Consider the following 18,597-nt stretch of genomic DNA (forward strand, 5'->3'; position numbering starts at 1 on the left):
TTGGGGGGTTTTGTTGTTGTTGTTTGGTTTGGTTTTTTTGTTGTTGTTGTTGTTTTTTTTTTTTTTTTTGGTCTTTTTCTGATTTGAGATTCCAATAACATGTAAGTTATTCCTCTTGATAGTGTCCCACATAATTCTTAGGTTTCTTCACTTTTCTTCATTCTTTCTTCTAATTGATTTCTAATAGATTAGTTTGAAGGCATTTTTCTTCAGTTTTGCTGGTTTTGTCTTCCTTTGATTCAGTTCTACTTCTTTGTCCTTCCAATGCATTATCTATTTCTGAAACGTTAATATTAATCTTCTGAATTTCTAATTGCTCTTTTTGTATAGTTTGTAATTGTCTATTTATTTTGTCATTTTGTTTTTGCATTGTTTTCCTGAATAATTCTGAAGTTTTATCTGTATTTGCCTTGCCTTGCTTTTGTCTATTATTTCTTGAATTTTGTTTTTGTTTTCCTTGATCTCTTTCTCAATCTGTTCAAAGGTCTCAAATGTAATTCTTTTAAATTCTTTATCAGGTAATTCCATTATTGTTTCTTCCTCTGGAAAGTTTACTGACCTTGTGTGTCATTCATTTGTTTAGGCCATCTTGTCATGGTTTTTTTCTTTTGTTTTGTTTTGTTTTGTTTTTATGTGATTTGAAGTTGTCTGTTGTCTCTAAGACATTGTAATGTTATTGTATTTATTTGTTGATTGTATGTTGGCTTCCTTCACCCTGATTTTATTTATATAAAATAATTTATATAATAATTTATATTAAATAATATGTATATATCTAGGTGAGTGAAGTGGACATGCTGCTCTGGTCACTAGTTTAGAAGCACTGGGGCATTCACCACCCATCTCTGGGTGGATTCAGTAGTGGATGCAAGTCTCTGTTCACTGATAATGTAGAGTAGTTGAGGGCAGGCTGAACCGGTGTTGGCCATATCAGTCATTGTGTGAAGTGGTTGTGTCAGCCAGTGAGTGAAGTGGCAGGTGTTGTGGGCTTAGCTGAGTAGTATGGACATGGTTGCTGTTTCCCTCCTGTTTTGGGGGGAGAAAAGAGGGAAGGAAAAGAGAGGGAAAAACTTAACAAAAAAAAGTAAGTTGGAAAAATGAAAAACAGCACTGGGCACAAGAGTTCATCACCACCTGCAGAGGTGGCAGGAGCACAATACCCAATCTGTGGGAGTGTATGCTGCTAACCACAGAAGTGGCATTAGAACAGTACCTTGTCTTCAGGAGTGCATGCCACGGACCACAGAGGCTGCAGGAACACAGTGCATAACCCACAAGAGCCCACCTTACTGATCTCAGAGGCAGCAGGCATATGGCACTTGATACACAGAAGTGTGCCTCAAATTGCTAGGGGAGCGAAATGACAAGGGGCTTTCAAGGGGTGAGGAGTGAATCAGGCAAACCCAGGTGGGGAAGGACATTGAGAGGGTGGTGTCACCAACCAGCAGGTAGGTGGGTGGGGTAGGGCCACACCTCTGGTCACCAGGAAGGTATGCGGGGTAAAAGGAAAGAAAATGCTTCTCCAGTCACCAATCACTGGCATCATCACCATGCACTCGCACAGGAGTGCATTATCTAGTTCTTGCCCTGATTCAATGCAAGGTGGGGCAGCCTAGAGTGAAGCATCTCCAGCTGCCACTCTACAAGCCTTCCCCATCACATGGGTCTCCCACCGAAATGACCAAGGACCACTGCTGGTGAGTGTTTCCATCCCTGTTTATTGGCTCCCTCCCTGCTGTGTGGTCACTTGAGTGTCTGGAGTTTTAGCCCGCTTTCCTGCACTTCTCTTCCTTATATCTAATTCATGTTCTGCTCATCTTGCTTCATTCTTTTGTCTATATTGCATATGTATCTTATTGGGAATTCCATGAAGTTGCTTTCCTATGATTCAAAATAGCCATGCTATGCCAGGCTGGCTGAAAGGCACTTCCACTCCATCTAAATCCTCCTTCACTGCTTTGTTCAGTTTCTTCTTCCACTCAGCATTTAATCTACTTCCTTCTCCTTTTGTTTGAAGCTCAGGGTTCCAGAATTACCATCTGTATTTGTTTCACTTGGTTTCTCAGGTCTTTGTTATAGATCGAAATCATGGAGTGTCTAGCTAGTTTGCCATCTTTGCTTCACCCACCCCGGCTTTGTCTTGATTGATAATATTGAGCTTCTCTGTCATTTCTTTTCACAGGTATTAAAAAAAAAAAAAAAAAAAAACCTCACTGCCATTGAGTCGTTTCTGACTCACAGTGGCCCCCATTGTGTTTTCAAGGGTGTAAATCTTTACAGAAGTAGATCACCCAGTCTTTCTGCTGTGGAGAAGCTGGTGAGTTTGAACCACTGACCTTCCAGTTAGAAGTTAAGTCCTTTATCCACTCTGCCACCAGAGCTCTTATAGTCACCTTGATTCCTGTGTAAACCATCTAGAAAATTGTACATGTACAGTCATCATTTATGTTGCTGAAAAATAGTATTTATGTTGTTGTAAAAAGTTTTCATTGGTCTTGCAGAATTCTATCATGTGATCTCCAGCATTGTTCCTATCACCAAAGCCATGTTTTCAAACTACCAACTACTAGTCTATCTTCTTTGTTTCCAACTTACACTTTCCAATCACCAACAATTATTAACATATCTTCATTGCACATTTGATCAATTTCAGACTGCAGCAGTCAGTGCATAAAAATATTCAGTATCTTCATCTTTGCCATTTGTGGTTGGTGTGTAAACTTGAATAATAATTGTATTAACTGGTATTCTTTGTAGGTGTATGAATATTAATCTATCATTGACAGTGTTGTATATCAGGCTAGACTTTGAAATGTTCTTTTTGATGGTGAATGCCATGCCATTTCTTTTCAATTTGTCATTCCCAGCATAGTAGACTACATGATTCAGATTCAGAGTGGTCAATACCAGTCCATTTCAGCTCTCTAATACCTAGGACATCAATCTCCAAGCATTACATTTTATTTTTGATGACTTCCAATTTTCCTGATTCATATTTTGCACATTTCACATTCTGATATTAATGGATGCTTACAACTGTTGCTTCTCATTTTGAGTTGTGCTGCATCAGCAAATGAAGGCCCCAAAGGCTTTACTCCATCAGCATCATTAAAGTTGACTATAAGGAGATAGTTCTTCCCCAGTAGTATTTGAATGCCTTCTGACCTGAAGGACTCATCTTCCAGCATTACACTGAACAACATTCTGTCATTATCCAAAGGGTTTTCACTGACTAATTTTCAGAATCAGATCATCAGACCTTTCTTCTTAGTTTTAGTTTATCATCCTCTGGAAGTTCCACTGAAAACTGCCCATGATGTGTGGCTATGCTAATATTTGAAATACCAGTAACATAGCTTCCAGCATCATAGAAACATACAAGCCACCACAATACAACAAACTGAGAGAGGAGTTGAATAATGCTACCGGTGATTGCCTCATGGACAGAATCTGATAACCATAGCAGAGGGTAGGGTGGGTGTGGTAGTTAAGTTTGTGAATCATCTTGGCTGGGCCTAGTTGAGTGGCTGGGCAGCTGAATGTAGTATTCCCCGTGATGACACTGGTAATCAACTCCATGGTGGAATCTACTATGAGCAGCTGAGTAGCTGCCTTAGGGATGTGGTCTACTTCCTGTGTATAAGGAGAAGCCTTAGGGATAGTCTTGAGCTTATGGCACACTTGAACCCTGCATGTAGCTATGTTGTTGTTCAGCTTGGGACTCCCAATGGTTTGGTAACACTGGGACTGTACCTTTTTACTTGTCAACCTTGGGCTTGTCAGTCTCAGCAGCCAGCAGCTGTCTGAGTGAAGAAAAGGCTCCAGCTTCAGTGGGCCAAGAGATGGAGGCAGAGCTGAAGCCCAAGGCTGAGGGGCTTTCACCCAGCCCCTAGAGCCTGGCACTTTGAACTTGGACTTCCAGCCTCCAAAACTATAAGAGAATAAACTCCTGTTTGTTCAAGCCATCCCGTTTGTGGTATATTCTTGACAGGGTGGCACTAGGTAACCAGAACAGTGGGGAAAAACTTACCTTCCCTTGTTTTCACCCTTTCCTATCTTTTGAATTCATTTCCATGTTTTGCTTTGTCTACTCAAAAAATAATAATAATCAAACAGTTCAATGTTTGTTCAATAACAACAACAACAAAAACTGAATAGCCTAATATTTGTAGTCCTCTTGCTATTTCTATTATTTCTATATACTTGTGCAAAGAAAATATGTGTAACTGTTTGAAAACTGTTGTTGTTGTTGTTATGTGCTGTCGAGCATTATCACTACGGAAGTAGATTGCCCAACCTTCCTTCCGGGGAGTGGCTGGTCAGTTTGAACTGCCAGCCTTCTGGTTAGCTGTCAAGTGCCTTAGGCACTCTCCTACCAGAGCTCCCTGAGAATTGTTAGTTTTATAAAATTTCAGCGTAAACTGAAAACATGTACCGAAATAATAAAGACTAGTGGATATTCTAAAGGTTGCCATAAAGATGTTGGAAAATGTCCTGAGCAAACATTCTGCCATTCCATGGCGGGCATTACGCTACCTGATTGGGGAAGTGATTTATGGAGGCCGAGTGGCTGACGACTGTGATAAGCAATGCTTACAGACCCTTCTCTACAAATTTTGTAATCCTGAAGTGCTGAAAGATGACTTCAGTTTCTCAAATGATGAGGTAAGATAATAATTTATTTTCCTTAATTATGATATTACTTTTTTAAAATAATTGTTTTCATTGTTTAAACTGTGTATTTAAATAAATTTTAATGTTCATTTCTAATAACTTGTATTAATATTTGTTATTACAAAAGTAATTTACTCATCACTCTATTAAATATACCATTGTGGCAGGCAGTAAATAAAAAGAATGATAGAGAAATGGTTCATGCCCTCTAGGAACCGGTTTTTGTTGTTGCCATCAAGTCAGTTCCGACTCATAATGACCCTATGTACAACAGAATGAAATATTGCCCAGTCTTGTGCCAGCCTCACAATCATTGCCATGTCCATCAATACATCAATGATTTGAATACCTTCTGATTGTGTCAATCCATCTCGTTGAGGGTCTTACCCTTTTTCACTGACTTTCTACTTTGTTGTTTTTATGTGCCGTTGAGTTGGCCTCGACTCATAGCGACCACTCCTTGGGTTTCCGAGGCAGTATCACTATGGAAGTAGATTGCCCCATCTTCCTTCCAAGGAGTGGCTGGTGGGTTTGAACCTCCAGCCTTCTGGTTAGCAGTCAAGTGCCTTAGGCACTATGCTACCAGAGCTCCTACCTTCAACTTTACCAACCATGATATCCTGCTCCAGAGATTGCTCCCTTCTGACAACATGATCAAAATATGAGAGACAAAGTCTGGTTATTCTCACTTCTGAGGAGCTTTATGGCTGTACTTCCTCCAAGACAGATTTGTTTGTTCTTCTAACAATTCATGGTACATTCAGTATTCTTCACCACAACCACAGCTCAAATGCATCAGTTTTTCTGTGGTCATCTTTATTCACTGTCCAGCTCTCACATGCATATGAAGCTATTGAAAATACCATGGCTTGGGTCAGAAGCACCTTAGTCTTCAAAGTAATATCTTTGCTTTTTAACACTTTTAAAAAGTCTTTTGTAGTAGATTTGCTCACTGTCATCTGATTTCTTTACTGCTGCTTCCATGAGCGTTCATTATGGATCTGAGTAAAATGAAATCTTTGACAACTTCAATTTTTTCTCCATTTAACATAAGTTTGCTTATGGATCCAGTTGTGAGGATTTTTGTTTTCTTTATGTTGTGCAATCTGTACTGCAGGCTGTAGTCTCTGATCTTCATCAGTGTTTCACTTTCAGCAAGCAAGGTGGAGTTGTCCGCATGTCACAGGTTCTTAATGAATCTTCCTCCAATCCTGATATCATAGTCTTCTTCATATAGTCCAGTTTCTCAGAATATTTGCTCAGTATACAGATTGAATAAATATGGTGAAACAATACACCCCTCATGCACACATTTCCTAATTTCAAACCATGTAGCATCCCCTTGTTCTGTTTGAACCATTGCCTCTTGGTCTATGTACAGGTATGAGCATAATGACATGTTCTGGAATTTCTACTCTTTGCAATGTTATCCATAATTTGTTATGATCCACACAATCTAATGTCCTTGCCTAGTCAATAAAACACAGGTAAACATCTTTCTAATAGTCTTTACTTTCAGCTAATATCCATCTAATATCAGCAATATTATCCTCTTCTAAATCCATCTTGAATTTCTGGCTGTTCCCTGTCAGTATACAGCTGCATAAGACACAAAGCACAAGAAAGCAGAAGCAAACTAACACATACCGATCGATTATCCTATGATAGTCAATGTATATGTCTCTCATTTAATGCTCATAACAACCATGTAAAATAGATGTTATTCCCAGTTTTCAGAAGAGGAAACTAAAGTTCATAGGGTACAGACACATATAACTAGTACATAGTACATTCAAGAGCATTGACCCTTATTTCAAGCACTTAAGAAGATGAAATTGTCCACCTTCTCTTGACCTCTGGATTAGTTTCCCCGGCCTTCTGTAATGAAATACCACAAACCAAGTCACATGTAAGAGCAAAAATTTATTATCTCATAGTTCTGAAACCTACAAGTCCAGAATCAGAGTGTTTTTATTGATTGTTTTTGAGGTTTGAGGGAGAAGTTATTCTGTGCTTCTCTCCCAGATTGTGGTAGCTCTAGGGTTCTTGGCTTGTAGCTTTAGCATATATGACATACTTCCTCTGCTTCCTGTCTGTATATCTCCTTCTCTCTTATGAGGAAATCAGTCATATACAATTAGGATGTACCTTACTCCCTCCCATATGACTTCATGTTAACTTAACTTATAACATTTTCAAAGACCATATTTCCAAACAGGGTCACATTCACAGGGATGGAGTTAGAGCTTCAACGTATCTTATTTCAGGGGACATAATGCAATGGACAGCACATTCTATCCCCTCTCCCCCAACCCACCCTCAGTTTCTGTCCTCCATCCAGACCTCCACCTTTGTGAAGCAGAAAACTCCAGGTTAGAACCAGCAGCTGTGCACCTGTCAGAAAATAAAATAAAACACCTTCTCTTAATTTTAGAATGCGTAGGTAGGACTTGACATAAATTTTGATGTGTGGGAATTTTAATGGGAGGTGAATGGAAGATGAGAAGGAAACCAATGCCATGTAGGTCATTATAAGTTGGGAGTAGGCCTTGAAAGTATGGATGGATAAGAAAAATGGTAAAAGTGAAATTTTAGCGAGATTCATTTGGAAGACACCTATAGAATAGACAGTACCAATCTAGGTTGATGGTCTTGAGTCAACAAGGAGACATTAAATTATATACTTTATAAATTATTTACTAAGACAGGAGAAGCTGAGTTTTTTAATATTCCCATCAAGAAACTGTTTAAAATAACATTTTCATTAAATTAGAGTCTACAGTCCACCCTGAAGAGAAAATTACCTTTAAAAATCCCAAAAATACAGTAGTTTTTTGTATACAGACTGTTACATTAAGTGTTGTTGTTGTTGTTAAGTGCCGTCGAGTCGTTTCCAACTCATAGTGACCCCATGCACAGCAGAACGAAACACTGCCCGATCCCGCACCAGCCCCACAATCCCTGCTATACTTGAGCCCATCATCAAAGCCACCGTATCAATCCATCTCCTTGAAGGCCTCCCCCTCCTTCGTCGACCCTCCACCCTACCAAGCATGACATCCTTCTCCAGGGAATGGTCCCTTCTTACAACATGACCAAAATAGATGAGACGAAGTCTGGCCATTCTTGCTTCCAAGGAGCATTCTGGCTGCACTTCCTCCAGGACAGATCTGTTAGGTCTTTTAGCAGTCCACAGTACTTTCAGCATTCTTTGCCAGCACCACAACTCAAAAGCATCAACTCTTCTCTTCTTCAGTCTTCCTTATTCACTGTCCAGCTCTCACATGCATACCAGGCGATTGGAAATATCATGGCTTGTGTCAGGCGCACCTTAGTCCTCAATGAGACATCCTTGCTCCTCAGCACTTGAAACAGTTCCTTCGCAGTTGACTTTCCCAATGCTACACGTCGTCTAATGTCCTGACTGCTGCTTCCGTTGGCATCGATGGTAGAACCAAGCAACGTGAATTCCTTGACAGCCTCAATCTTCTCTCCATTTATTGTGATGCTGCTCATTGGTCCAGTTGTGAGGATTTTTGTTTTCTTTATGTTGAGATGTAATCCATCCTGCAGACTGTATTCTTCAACCTTCATCAGTAGGTGCCTTAAGTCATCCTCACTTTCAGCAAGCAAAGTTGTATCATCTGAATATCTCAGGTTGTTAATGATTCTTCCTCCAATCCTGATACCACATTTTTCTTCATATATTCCAGCTTCTCGGATTATTTGCTCAGCATATAGATTAAATAAGTGTGGAGAAAGGATACAACCCTGATGCACTCCCTTCTTGATTTTAAACCATGTAGTGTCCCCTTGTTCTGTTCAAACGACAGCCTCCTGGTCAAGGTACAGATTCCTCATGAGTACAATCAAGTGCTCGGGAATTCCCATTCTTCTCAATGTTATCCATAATTTGTCATGATCCACACAATCAAATGCCTTTGCATAGTCAATAAAACACAAGTAAACATCTTTCTGGTATTCCCTGCCTTGAGCCAAGATCCATCTGACAACAGCTATGATATCCCTTGTTCCACGTCCTTTTCTGAATCTGGGTTGAACCTCTGGAAGTTCTCTGTCAATATACTGCTACAAACATTTCTGAATTATCTTCAGTAAGATCTTACTTGCATGTGATATTAATGATATTGTTCTATAATTTCTACATTCTGTGGGATCACCTTTCTTTGGAATGGGCACAAATATGGATCTCTTCCAGTCAGTTGGCCAGGTAGCTGTCCTCCAAATCTCTTGGCATAACTGAGTGAGTGCCTCCAATGGGGCATCTGTTTGTTGAAATATCTCAATCGGTATGCCATCAATTCCCGGAGCCTTGTTCTTTCATTGCAGCTTTGACTTCTTCCTTCGTTACCATTGGTTCTAGATCATATGCCACTTCCTGAAATGGATGAAGATCATCAGTTCTTTTTGGTACAGTGACTCTGTGTATTCTTGCCATCTTCTCTTGATGTTTCCTGTATCATTCAATATTTTGCCCATTGAATCTCTCAATATTGCAACTCGAGGCTTCAATTTTTTCTTCAGTTCTTTCAGTTTGAGAAATGCTGAGCGTGTTCTTCCTTTTTGGTTTTCAGACTCCAGGTCTTTGCACATTTCATTCTAGTAATTGGCTTTGTCTACTCGAGCTGCTCTTTGAAATCTTCTGTTCAGCTCTTTTACCTTTTCATTTCTTCCATTTGCTTTAGCGATTCTCCACTCAAGGGCAAGGTTCAGAGTCTCTTCTGTCATCCACCTTGGTCTTCTCTTCTTTTCTTGTCTTTTTAGTGATCTCTTGCTTTCTTCATGGATAATGTTCTTGATATCTTCCCATAATTCATCTGGCTTTCGGTCATTGGTGTTCAATGCATCAAATCTATTCTTTAGATGATCTCTAAATTCAGGAGGGATATATTCAAGATCATATTTTGGCTCTCGTGGACTTGTTTTAATTGTCTTTAACTTCAAGTGGATTTTAAATTACATTAAATATGCATAATTAATAAGATGTACTGTAACATACAGTATGCAATTCTGTTAGTAAAATTAGACTATGAGATTATATTCTGAATTCATATCTTTCAACTATTTAGTTGTTTTTAAACACTGTCAATTTTATGGTGATTCCAACTTGCCAATTCTTCCTGTTCTGTCATAACCTTAGCTTCTTCTGCAGACACTGTTGTTTCTATCAGTGGCTCTTAACTTTTGTCTGTGATCAGTTATTCTTAAGATCATTCTTACATTCCTTCTATAGGTTTTGCCAAAGTAAAATGACTTGTTTGAGATTGATAACTCTCTTGATAATGAGATTGATAACTGGATTAGTTATCTGTGGATATAGTTCATTGTGGCAACTGGTGGCCAGAATCACTCTAGCCTTTAAATTCTTTTCCCAGTGAGAAAGTTATATGCGCATATCATGTGACTCTACTTTTACTAGAGTGGCCCCAAGATGTTGCTTTTGACAGAATTGTCTGGAACATATAGCCTACAAATAAGAAGCTTTTTGTATTCATAGGAAAATATTGTCTTCATGCATTACTGAAAGTTGATTCTCACTAACAAAAACTCACAAAGTGGTTAAATTTTCAGATACATCAGTCAGTGCCAGAATCTGCACACATAAAGGACTGCATATTCATTATCCAATCCTTACCTGATGATGACTCTCCTGAGGTCTTAGGAATGCATCTCGAGGCTACAAGGAGCTACAAGGTAACCCAGGGTGAGGAATTCATTGAAAGCCTCATTGCCATGGAACCAACAACTGCCACTATCAGCCTCACAATCAGGTGAGGATTCACTAGGAAAAATGGTTACTCAAAAATAATCAAATATTCCTTTGAAGAGATACAATATAGAACTTATAGAAAAGTACATTCTACATTGTTGTTGTTGGTGCTGTTACGTGCCGTCCAGTCGGACCCGACTTATAGCAAAGCAACCCCTCCTTGGGCTTCCCAGGCAGTATCACTATGGAAGTAGATTGCCCCATCTTCCTTCTGAAGAGTGGCTGGTGGGTTTTAACTGCCAGCCTTCTGGTTCTACATTGTGGAGAAACCAAATTCTCCAAATGACACAGAAACAAGTATGTGGACAAATAGAAAGAGAGACAGAGAGAAGCTCTGGTGGCATAGTGCCTAAGGCACTTGACTGCTAACCAGAAGGCTGGCAATTCAAACCCACCAACCACTCCTTGGAAGGAAGGTTGGGCAATCTACTTTCTTAGGGATACCACCTCGGAAACCCAAGGAGGGGTCACTATGAGTTGGGACCAACTTGATGGCAGTGAGTTTGGTTTTGATTTATATATATAAACGTAATATGTATTAAATAAATCTTTGTGGAGTGAATGATTGAATTGTACTTATGAGTGGTATTTTAAAATTCAATTTGTTTAAATTTGAAATGTGCGTATTCATTTCTATAGGGTAGGAAAAGATAACCATCATAATAAGTAAGAGGACAGTGTGGTCAAGTTCTATGCCTGCATTTGGACGGCTATGTTAATTGTACCTCCTACTAGTTCTTTATCCATAAATAAAGATACTGTGTACTCATTAGGCTATTGTGAGGTTCAAATGAAGTAACACATATAACCCAAATTCCCAGGTCTCCTTGGCCTATGACTGTAAAATAAGGTCATGTTTGTTAATGCCAGAATTAGTTATTCTACTGAAAAAAAAAGGAGCTCTGGTGGCATAGTGCCTAAGGCATTTCACTGCTGACCAGAAGCCTGGCTGTTCAAATCCCCTGCCACTCCTCAGAAGGAAGGTTGGGCAATCTACTTCTGTAGTGATACCGCCTCAGAAACCCAAGGAGAGGTTGCTATGAGTCTGACCTGACTCCACGGCAATGGTTGCATTTGTGTTACTGAAAAAAAAAAATTAGAGATAAACTCTAATTTAATTTTTCATTGACTGAATGAACATTTACTAACTATCTGCTACAAATGAGGGAAGTTAAACACATGAAGAAAGAAGAGTACCCAATTAGAAATCCCACAGTTTATCCCCAGAATATCAGATTGAAATTCCTTCTGGCCCTAAACTTCTAAGATTAATTCTATACTGCTAGCATTTGCCAAATATACTACTGAGGGGGTGATATGATTATAAAGGAATGCTTTTAATAAGCCTACCAAATATGCATTCTGTCCCTTTGGTCATTTTGGGAGGATATGATTGTTTCAGGAGCTCTAGTAGCGTAGTGCCTGAGGCATTTTACTGCTAACCAGAAGGCTGGCAGTTCAAACCTACCAGCCACTGCTCGGAAGGAAGGTTGGGCAATCTACTTCCTTAGTGATACTGCCTCGGAAACCCAAGGAGGGGTCGCTATGAGTCGGGTCTGACTCCACGGCACATAACAACAACAACAACCACAACAACATGATTGTTTCAGTTATGCTGCCTTGTTTACCTTGCTCAAAGCATATTAGAAACTTGTCTTTGGTAAAAATCCTATCACATTCAATTTGATGTCCTCAGTGGTAGCATATCTTTAGCCTTGAAAGGTAAATTTGATGTTTTGAAATATTTTGATATTTTGAATCATTTGAAACCAACATGGATGAGTTCTACGGAGTAACCTTGATTTAAAGTCAAAACACTGTGACAACCAACAAAGTAAGTAATGTGATTTGTAAACTGCCTCAGAAGCAGCACTATTGGACTAAAGACATAGCTGTAGCTCTTGTAAAGATTACAGGAGAAACCCTATGGAGCAGTTCCACTCTGTTGTATAGGATTGCTATGAGTTAGAATTAACTCAATGGCACACAACAACAGCTATAAGTATTACTTACTTTGAAGGATAACATTCATTTGGCTACGTGAAGCCCGTGGTGTCTGTTGAAAAATCAGTACTCGCTACTATATTGTTACGTTGTTAGGTGCTGTTGAGTCGGACCCGACTCATAGAGATTCTTCCTTGTGTTTCCAAGGCAGTATCACTGTGGAAATAGATTGCCCAACCTTCCCTCTGAGAAGTGGCTGGTGGGTTTGAACCACCAGGCTTCTGGTTAACAGTCAAATGCCTTAGACACTATGCTACCAGAGCTCCATATAGACTAACAGAAGGAGGTAACTCTCGTTTCTCATTTTCTGCTCATCCACTAATGGTCTAAGGGGGTCCTATCACTTCTTTGGGCCCTAGATCTCTCATCTTTAAAATGATCCCAAGAGCTCTTCCGGTTTTAGCATTTTATGGCTTTGTTTTGTAAAAATCACACTACACCCAGACCTGTATTACACCTAGACACCCACATTGTCTTATCACTACCCACTGGGTGTGTGACCAATGGGACACTCTGTGTAAACACAGAGGAATTTGACAGGCAATTGACAAACTATAAGTCTAGTTGACCATGCTCTGTCTAGTTGCTTCCTTTTTTTTTTTTTTTTTAATTTCAATCTTGGTACTTCGTGCATACAGATGCATTCAATTGATGTACACCATAAAAAGAAGTCTGAAGAAAACTTTTAAGATTTTAAATTTAAAATTTTTTTTTTTTACAATGTTTAATGTGTATTGAACAGTTTCCTTATCTTTAAAAAGAGATGGAAGCCATGGTCTTTATAGGAACTCCCATATATGGTTTTGTGGTTCTGTGAAGCTGTTTACCTTCAGACAGGGCATAAAAAGAGTGCTCTCCTGGATTAGACCAGTCTGTACTCTCATTCTTTTGACTTCCTTTGCAGTCGTGAACAGAGTAATGATAAGCTAGTGATGGAAATTTTATCTGACATACTGAAGCGGCTGCCACTGACAGTAGAGAAAGAAGAAAGTTCTGGAAACACAAACACATTAAAGAGTGTGATGTCAAGTCCCATTTGGAAGTCTCTTAATCAAAATGTCAAAGGTGAGCATGGGACATGAGCTTTCTTCCCTCCTCCAACCTCCTCAGGGAGGCATCAGGAGGAAGACAGATTAAAGACAGGACAAAAGTACCACAGAAGTGAAAACACTGACACCAGATAGAAAGCTAAATCACTCTACACTGCCTTTCTCCAAATTGTAAGGTAGGGTGCAAAGAAGATGATTTTGATTGGAATGGCATCCAGACCAAAAATGAAGAAATAATAAACATAGCAAACCTAAAAGGAACAACTCTGTTTGGAAGAGTCTAAGGAATCTCTGGGTCCCTATTCTCTGTCTCTCTGTCTTCTAGAACAGCATTTTGGGCAGTGAGATTTAGATGGGTTGGTCTTCAGAGGAATAATAGTAGGCCCAAGAGAGACATAGGAAGCCTGGTTGTCCAGAGTTGGTTCTTGGGTCAGCTCTGAAAGGCTATATTGCTGGACTATGGTAATTTTCCCAGTTAAATTTTCAGTATCCACATTCTAACACTATAAAGAAAAGATTCATTTTGGAACCAAATGTTGAGCTGTGATCTACCAAAATATCACTATTGTTAAGTCTAGACAAAAGTTGACAAACCAGGGTTCATGGCTCAAATCTAATCCACCATTTGTTTTTGTACAGCCTGCAAGCTAAAATGGATTTTACATTTTTTAATGATTGAGAAAAATCAAAAGAATAATAATATTTTGTGACACATGAGCATTATATGAAATTCAAATTCAAGTGCCCATATATAAAGCTTTATTGTATTATAGCCATGATCATTCATTTACATATTGTCTGAATACATCCACACTACAAAGGCAGAGTTGAGTAGCTATATGGCCCATAAAGCCTAAAATACTTACCATCCAGCTTTTTACTGAAAATGTTTTCCAATCCCTGTTGTTGTTGTTGTTGTGTGCCGTTGAGTCGGCCCCAACTCATAGCGACCCCTCCTTGGGTTTCCGAGGCAGTATCACCACGGAAGTAGATTGCCCCATCTTCCTTCCGAGGAGTGGCTGATGGGTTTGAACCACCAGCCTTCTGGTTAGCAGTCAAGTGCCTTAGGCACTACACTACCAGAGTCTAGGTATATGAAATTCCTTTAATTTCCAACGCCTATATTGCTCTATGTAAAACCTCCTTTTATCTGTGGAACTCTTACATTTATATCTCTTTTTCTATTTTTTTTTTTTTTAATCTAGGCCATGATCTCCTTATCCATTGTGTCTTACTAACCTATTTGAGCCAAGAAATTGAACGATTTGATAAGTTATTGTCTGTCATACATAAATCTTTGGAAAATCTTCAGCTTGCTTTAAAAGGAAAGGTCGTCCTCACTCAAAAATTGGAGGATATATATGATTCTTTTCTTAAGATGAGAGTGCCTACATTGTGGCAGGTAGGCAACTATTATTTCCTATTTACTTGCTTTATTGAAATAAGTATCCAAGTTCAAGAGAATAGTAAACGATAGTACAGCCACATGATGAAATATGATGATATTATGTAAACATTAAAACCTGAAGATGTTGACATACTCTTGGTGTGAGTATATGTTAATACAACCCCTTAGAGGGAAATTTGGAAATTCTATTTAAATAAATTTATCTTAAGGATGTTCTTCACAGGACTATTTATCATAGCATAAAGCTGAAAATGACTTGAATCTATTGAAAGTAGCCTGGTTAGATAAATTATGATACATTTAAATAATGAGGTATTTGCTACTATGGAAAGATTTCCAAGATATAATTGTTGAATGAAATCAAAAAGAGTTTTAGAAAAATACATCTCTTTTGGAGACATTTGTTTGTTTTTGTGTTTATATGGAGAGACTCCCCAAGCTATGAAGAAGGGGGTTGGCTGTAATCTTTACAGAAGCCTATCAGCAGGCCTGGTTCTTCTGCAGTACTGCTGGGTGATTAGAACCAGTAACCTTTGGGTTAATAGCCAAGTGCAGACCATCTGCTCTACTCAGAGAACTTTATATCATTTTTTAAAGATTATAAAAACATATGTATTTATGAAAACAAACATGTTTTTTCTAGAAATAAGGAAATCAATACCATTTACAATCACTACGGAAAAAAAAATAAGATACTTGGGAATAAATCTTACCAGGGACATAAAAGACCTATGCTAAGAAAACTACAAAAGACTACTTCAAGAAACCATAAGAGATCTACATAAATGGAAGAACATACCATGGTCATAGATAAGAAGATCAAACATTTTGAAAATGTCAGCTCTACCCAAAGCAATCTACATATTCAATGTAATCCCAATCCATATCCCATCAACATTCTTTAACAATGTGGTAAAACCAAACACTAATTTTATATGGAATGGAAAGAGACCTCGGATACACAAACCACTATTGAAGAAGAAGAACAAAGTAGGAGGTCTCACACTCCTGGCTCTCAAAATCCGCTATATAGCCACAGTAGTCAAAACAGCCTGGTACTGGTACAACGACAGATACACAGAACAATGGAATAGACTTGAGAATTTAGAAATAGATCCATTGACCTATGGTCAGCTGATCTTTGACAAAGGGCTAAAATCAATTAAATGGGAAGAGATTGTCAGTTTAACAAATGGTGCTAGCAAAACTGGATATCCATTTGCAGAAAAATGAAACAAGATCTGTACCTCACACCATACACAAAAAGTAACTCCAAATGGATCAAAGACTTAAATGTGAAACCTAAAACTATAAAGTTCCTCAAGGAAATACTAGAGGCAAATTTAGGGGCCCTAATTTATGACATAAAAGTTGTGTCATCAGTATATCATGGGTTGTTGATGATTCTTCCTCCAATCCTGATGCCACATTCTTCTTCATATAATCCATATTTGCCCAACATAGAGATTGAGTAAATATGGTAAAAGAATACAACCCTGACACACTCCCTTCCTGAATTTAAACCATGCAGTATCCTCTCACTCTGTTCAAATGACAGCCTCCTGGTCTATGTACAGGTTCCTCATGAGTACAATTAAGTGTTCTGGAATTCCCATTCTTCTCAATGTTATCCACAATTTGTTATGATCCACATAATAAAATGCTTTTGCATAGTCAATAAAACACATATAAACATCTTTCTGGTATTCTTTACTTTGAGCCAAGATCAATCTGACATCAATAATGATATCCCTCGTTCCACATCCTCCTTGCATTTCTGGAAGTTCTCTGTGAATATACTGCTGCAACCATTTTTTAAATAATCCTCAGTAAGATTTTACTTGTGTGCAATATTAATGATATTGTTTGATAATTTCCACATTCTGTGGTCTCACCCTTCTTTGGAATGGACACAAATATGGGTCTCTTCCAGTCAGTTGGCCAGGTAGCTGTCTTCCAAATCTTCTAGCACAGCCAAGTGAGTGCCTCCAGGCATCTGTTTGTTGAAACATCTGAATGGGTATCACGTCAATTCCTGGAGCCTTGTTTTTCACCACTTCCTTCAATGCAGCTTTAACTTCTTCCTTCAATACCATTGATTCTTGATCACCTGCCACCCCTGAAATGGATTAATATTGACCAATTCTTTTTGGGACAGTGATTCTGTGTATTCCTTCCATCTTTTTTTGATGCTTCCTGCATCATTCAGTATTTTTCCCATGGACTCTTTCAATATTGCAACTCGAGGTTTGACTTTTTCTTCAGTTCTTTCAGCTTGAGAAATGCCAAGTATGTTTTTCCCTTTTGGTTTTCTAACTCCAGGGCTTTGCACATTTCATTATAGTAGTTGACTGTCTTCTCAAGCTTCTTTTTGAAATCCTCTGTTCAGCTCTTTTATCTTGTCATTTCTTCCATTTGCCTTAGTTACTGTCCCTTCAAGAGCAGGTTTCAGAGTCTCTTCTGGCATCCATTGTTTGCTTCATTTCCTGTCTTTTTAATGACCTCTTGCTTTCTCCATGTATGATTTTTTTTTTTATGTCATCTCATAATTCATCTGGTTTTCAGTCATTAGTGTTCAATGCATCAAATCTATTCTTTAGATAGTCTCTAAATTCGGGTAGGACATAATCAAGATCATATTTTGGCTCTTGTGGACTTATTTTAATTGTCTTCAGCTTCAACTTGAACTTGTATGTGAACAGTTGATGATCTTCCACAGTCAGCTCCTGGCCTCCTGGCCTCCTGGCCTTGTTTTGGCCATACATATTGAGCTTCTCCATTACCTCTTTACACAGATGTTGTTATTAGGTGCCGTCGAGTCATTTATGACTCATAGTGACCCCATGCACAACAGAATGAAACACCACCCGATCCCACACCAGCTCCATGATCTTTACTATACTTGAGCCCATCATTGCCGCCACTGTGTCAATCCATCTCATTGAAGGCCTTCCTCTCTTTTGTCAACCCTCCACCTTACCTAGCATAACATCTTTCTCCAGGGAATGGTCCCTTCTGACAACATGACCAAAGTAGGTGAGATAAAGACTGGCCATTCTTGCTTTCAAGGAGCATTTTGGCTGCACTTCTTCCTGGACAGATGTGTTAGTTCTTTTAGCAGCCCATGGTACTTTCAGTATTCTTTGCCAGCACCACAACTCCAAAGCATCAACTCTTCTTTAGTCTTCCTTATTCATTGTCCAGCTCTCACACGCATGTAAGGTAATTGAAAATATCATGACTTGTGTCAGGTGCACCTTAGTCCACAAAGAGACATCCTTGCTTCTCAGCACTTGAAAGAGGTCCTTTGCAGCTGACTTGCCCAGTGCTATACATCATCTGATGTCCTGACTGCTGCTTTCATTGATGTCAATTGTAGAATCAAGCAATGTGAGATCCTTGACAACCTCAATCTTTTCTCCATTTATTGTGATGCTTCTTATAGATCCAGTTGTGAGGATTTTTGTTTTCTTTATATTGAGTGTAATCCATACTGCAGACTGTATTCTTCAATCTTCATCAGTAAGTGCCTCAAGTCATCCTCACTTGCAGCAAGCAAAGTTGTGTCATCAGTGTATCGCAGGTTGTTAATGATTCTTCCTCCAATCTTGATGCCATGTTCTTCATATAGTCCAGCTTCTCGGATTATTTGCTCAGCATATAGATTGAAT

General features: G+C 38.8%; 1 protein-coding gene across 1 annotated transcript in view; it reads left to right on the plus strand.

Moving 5' to 3' along the window:
* DNAH14 (dynein axonemal heavy chain 14) overlaps window positions 1-18,597 on the plus strand; it is a 792,430-nt gene that overhangs the window by 738,125 nt on the left and 35,708 nt on the right. The window contains exons 77-80 of the mRNA XM_042780425.1: window positions 4,468-4,665; window positions 10,267-10,466; window positions 13,374-13,534; window positions 14,724-14,920. Coding sequence (XP_042636359.1) covers window positions 4,468-4,665; window positions 10,267-10,466; window positions 13,374-13,534; window positions 14,724-14,920 — 756 coding nt within the window. The remainder of the gene's footprint in view (window positions 1-4,467; window positions 4,666-10,266; window positions 10,467-13,373; window positions 13,535-14,723; window positions 14,921-18,597) is intronic.

Source organism: Orycteropus afer, unplaced genomic scaffold, assembly GCF_000298275.1.
Source record: "Orycteropus afer afer isolate SDZICR_OR568_19922 unplaced genomic scaffold, OryAfe1.0 scaffold00039, whole genome shotgun sequence".
NCBI classification, from domain to species: Eukaryota; Metazoa; Chordata; class Mammalia; order Tubulidentata; family Orycteropodidae; genus Orycteropus; species Orycteropus afer.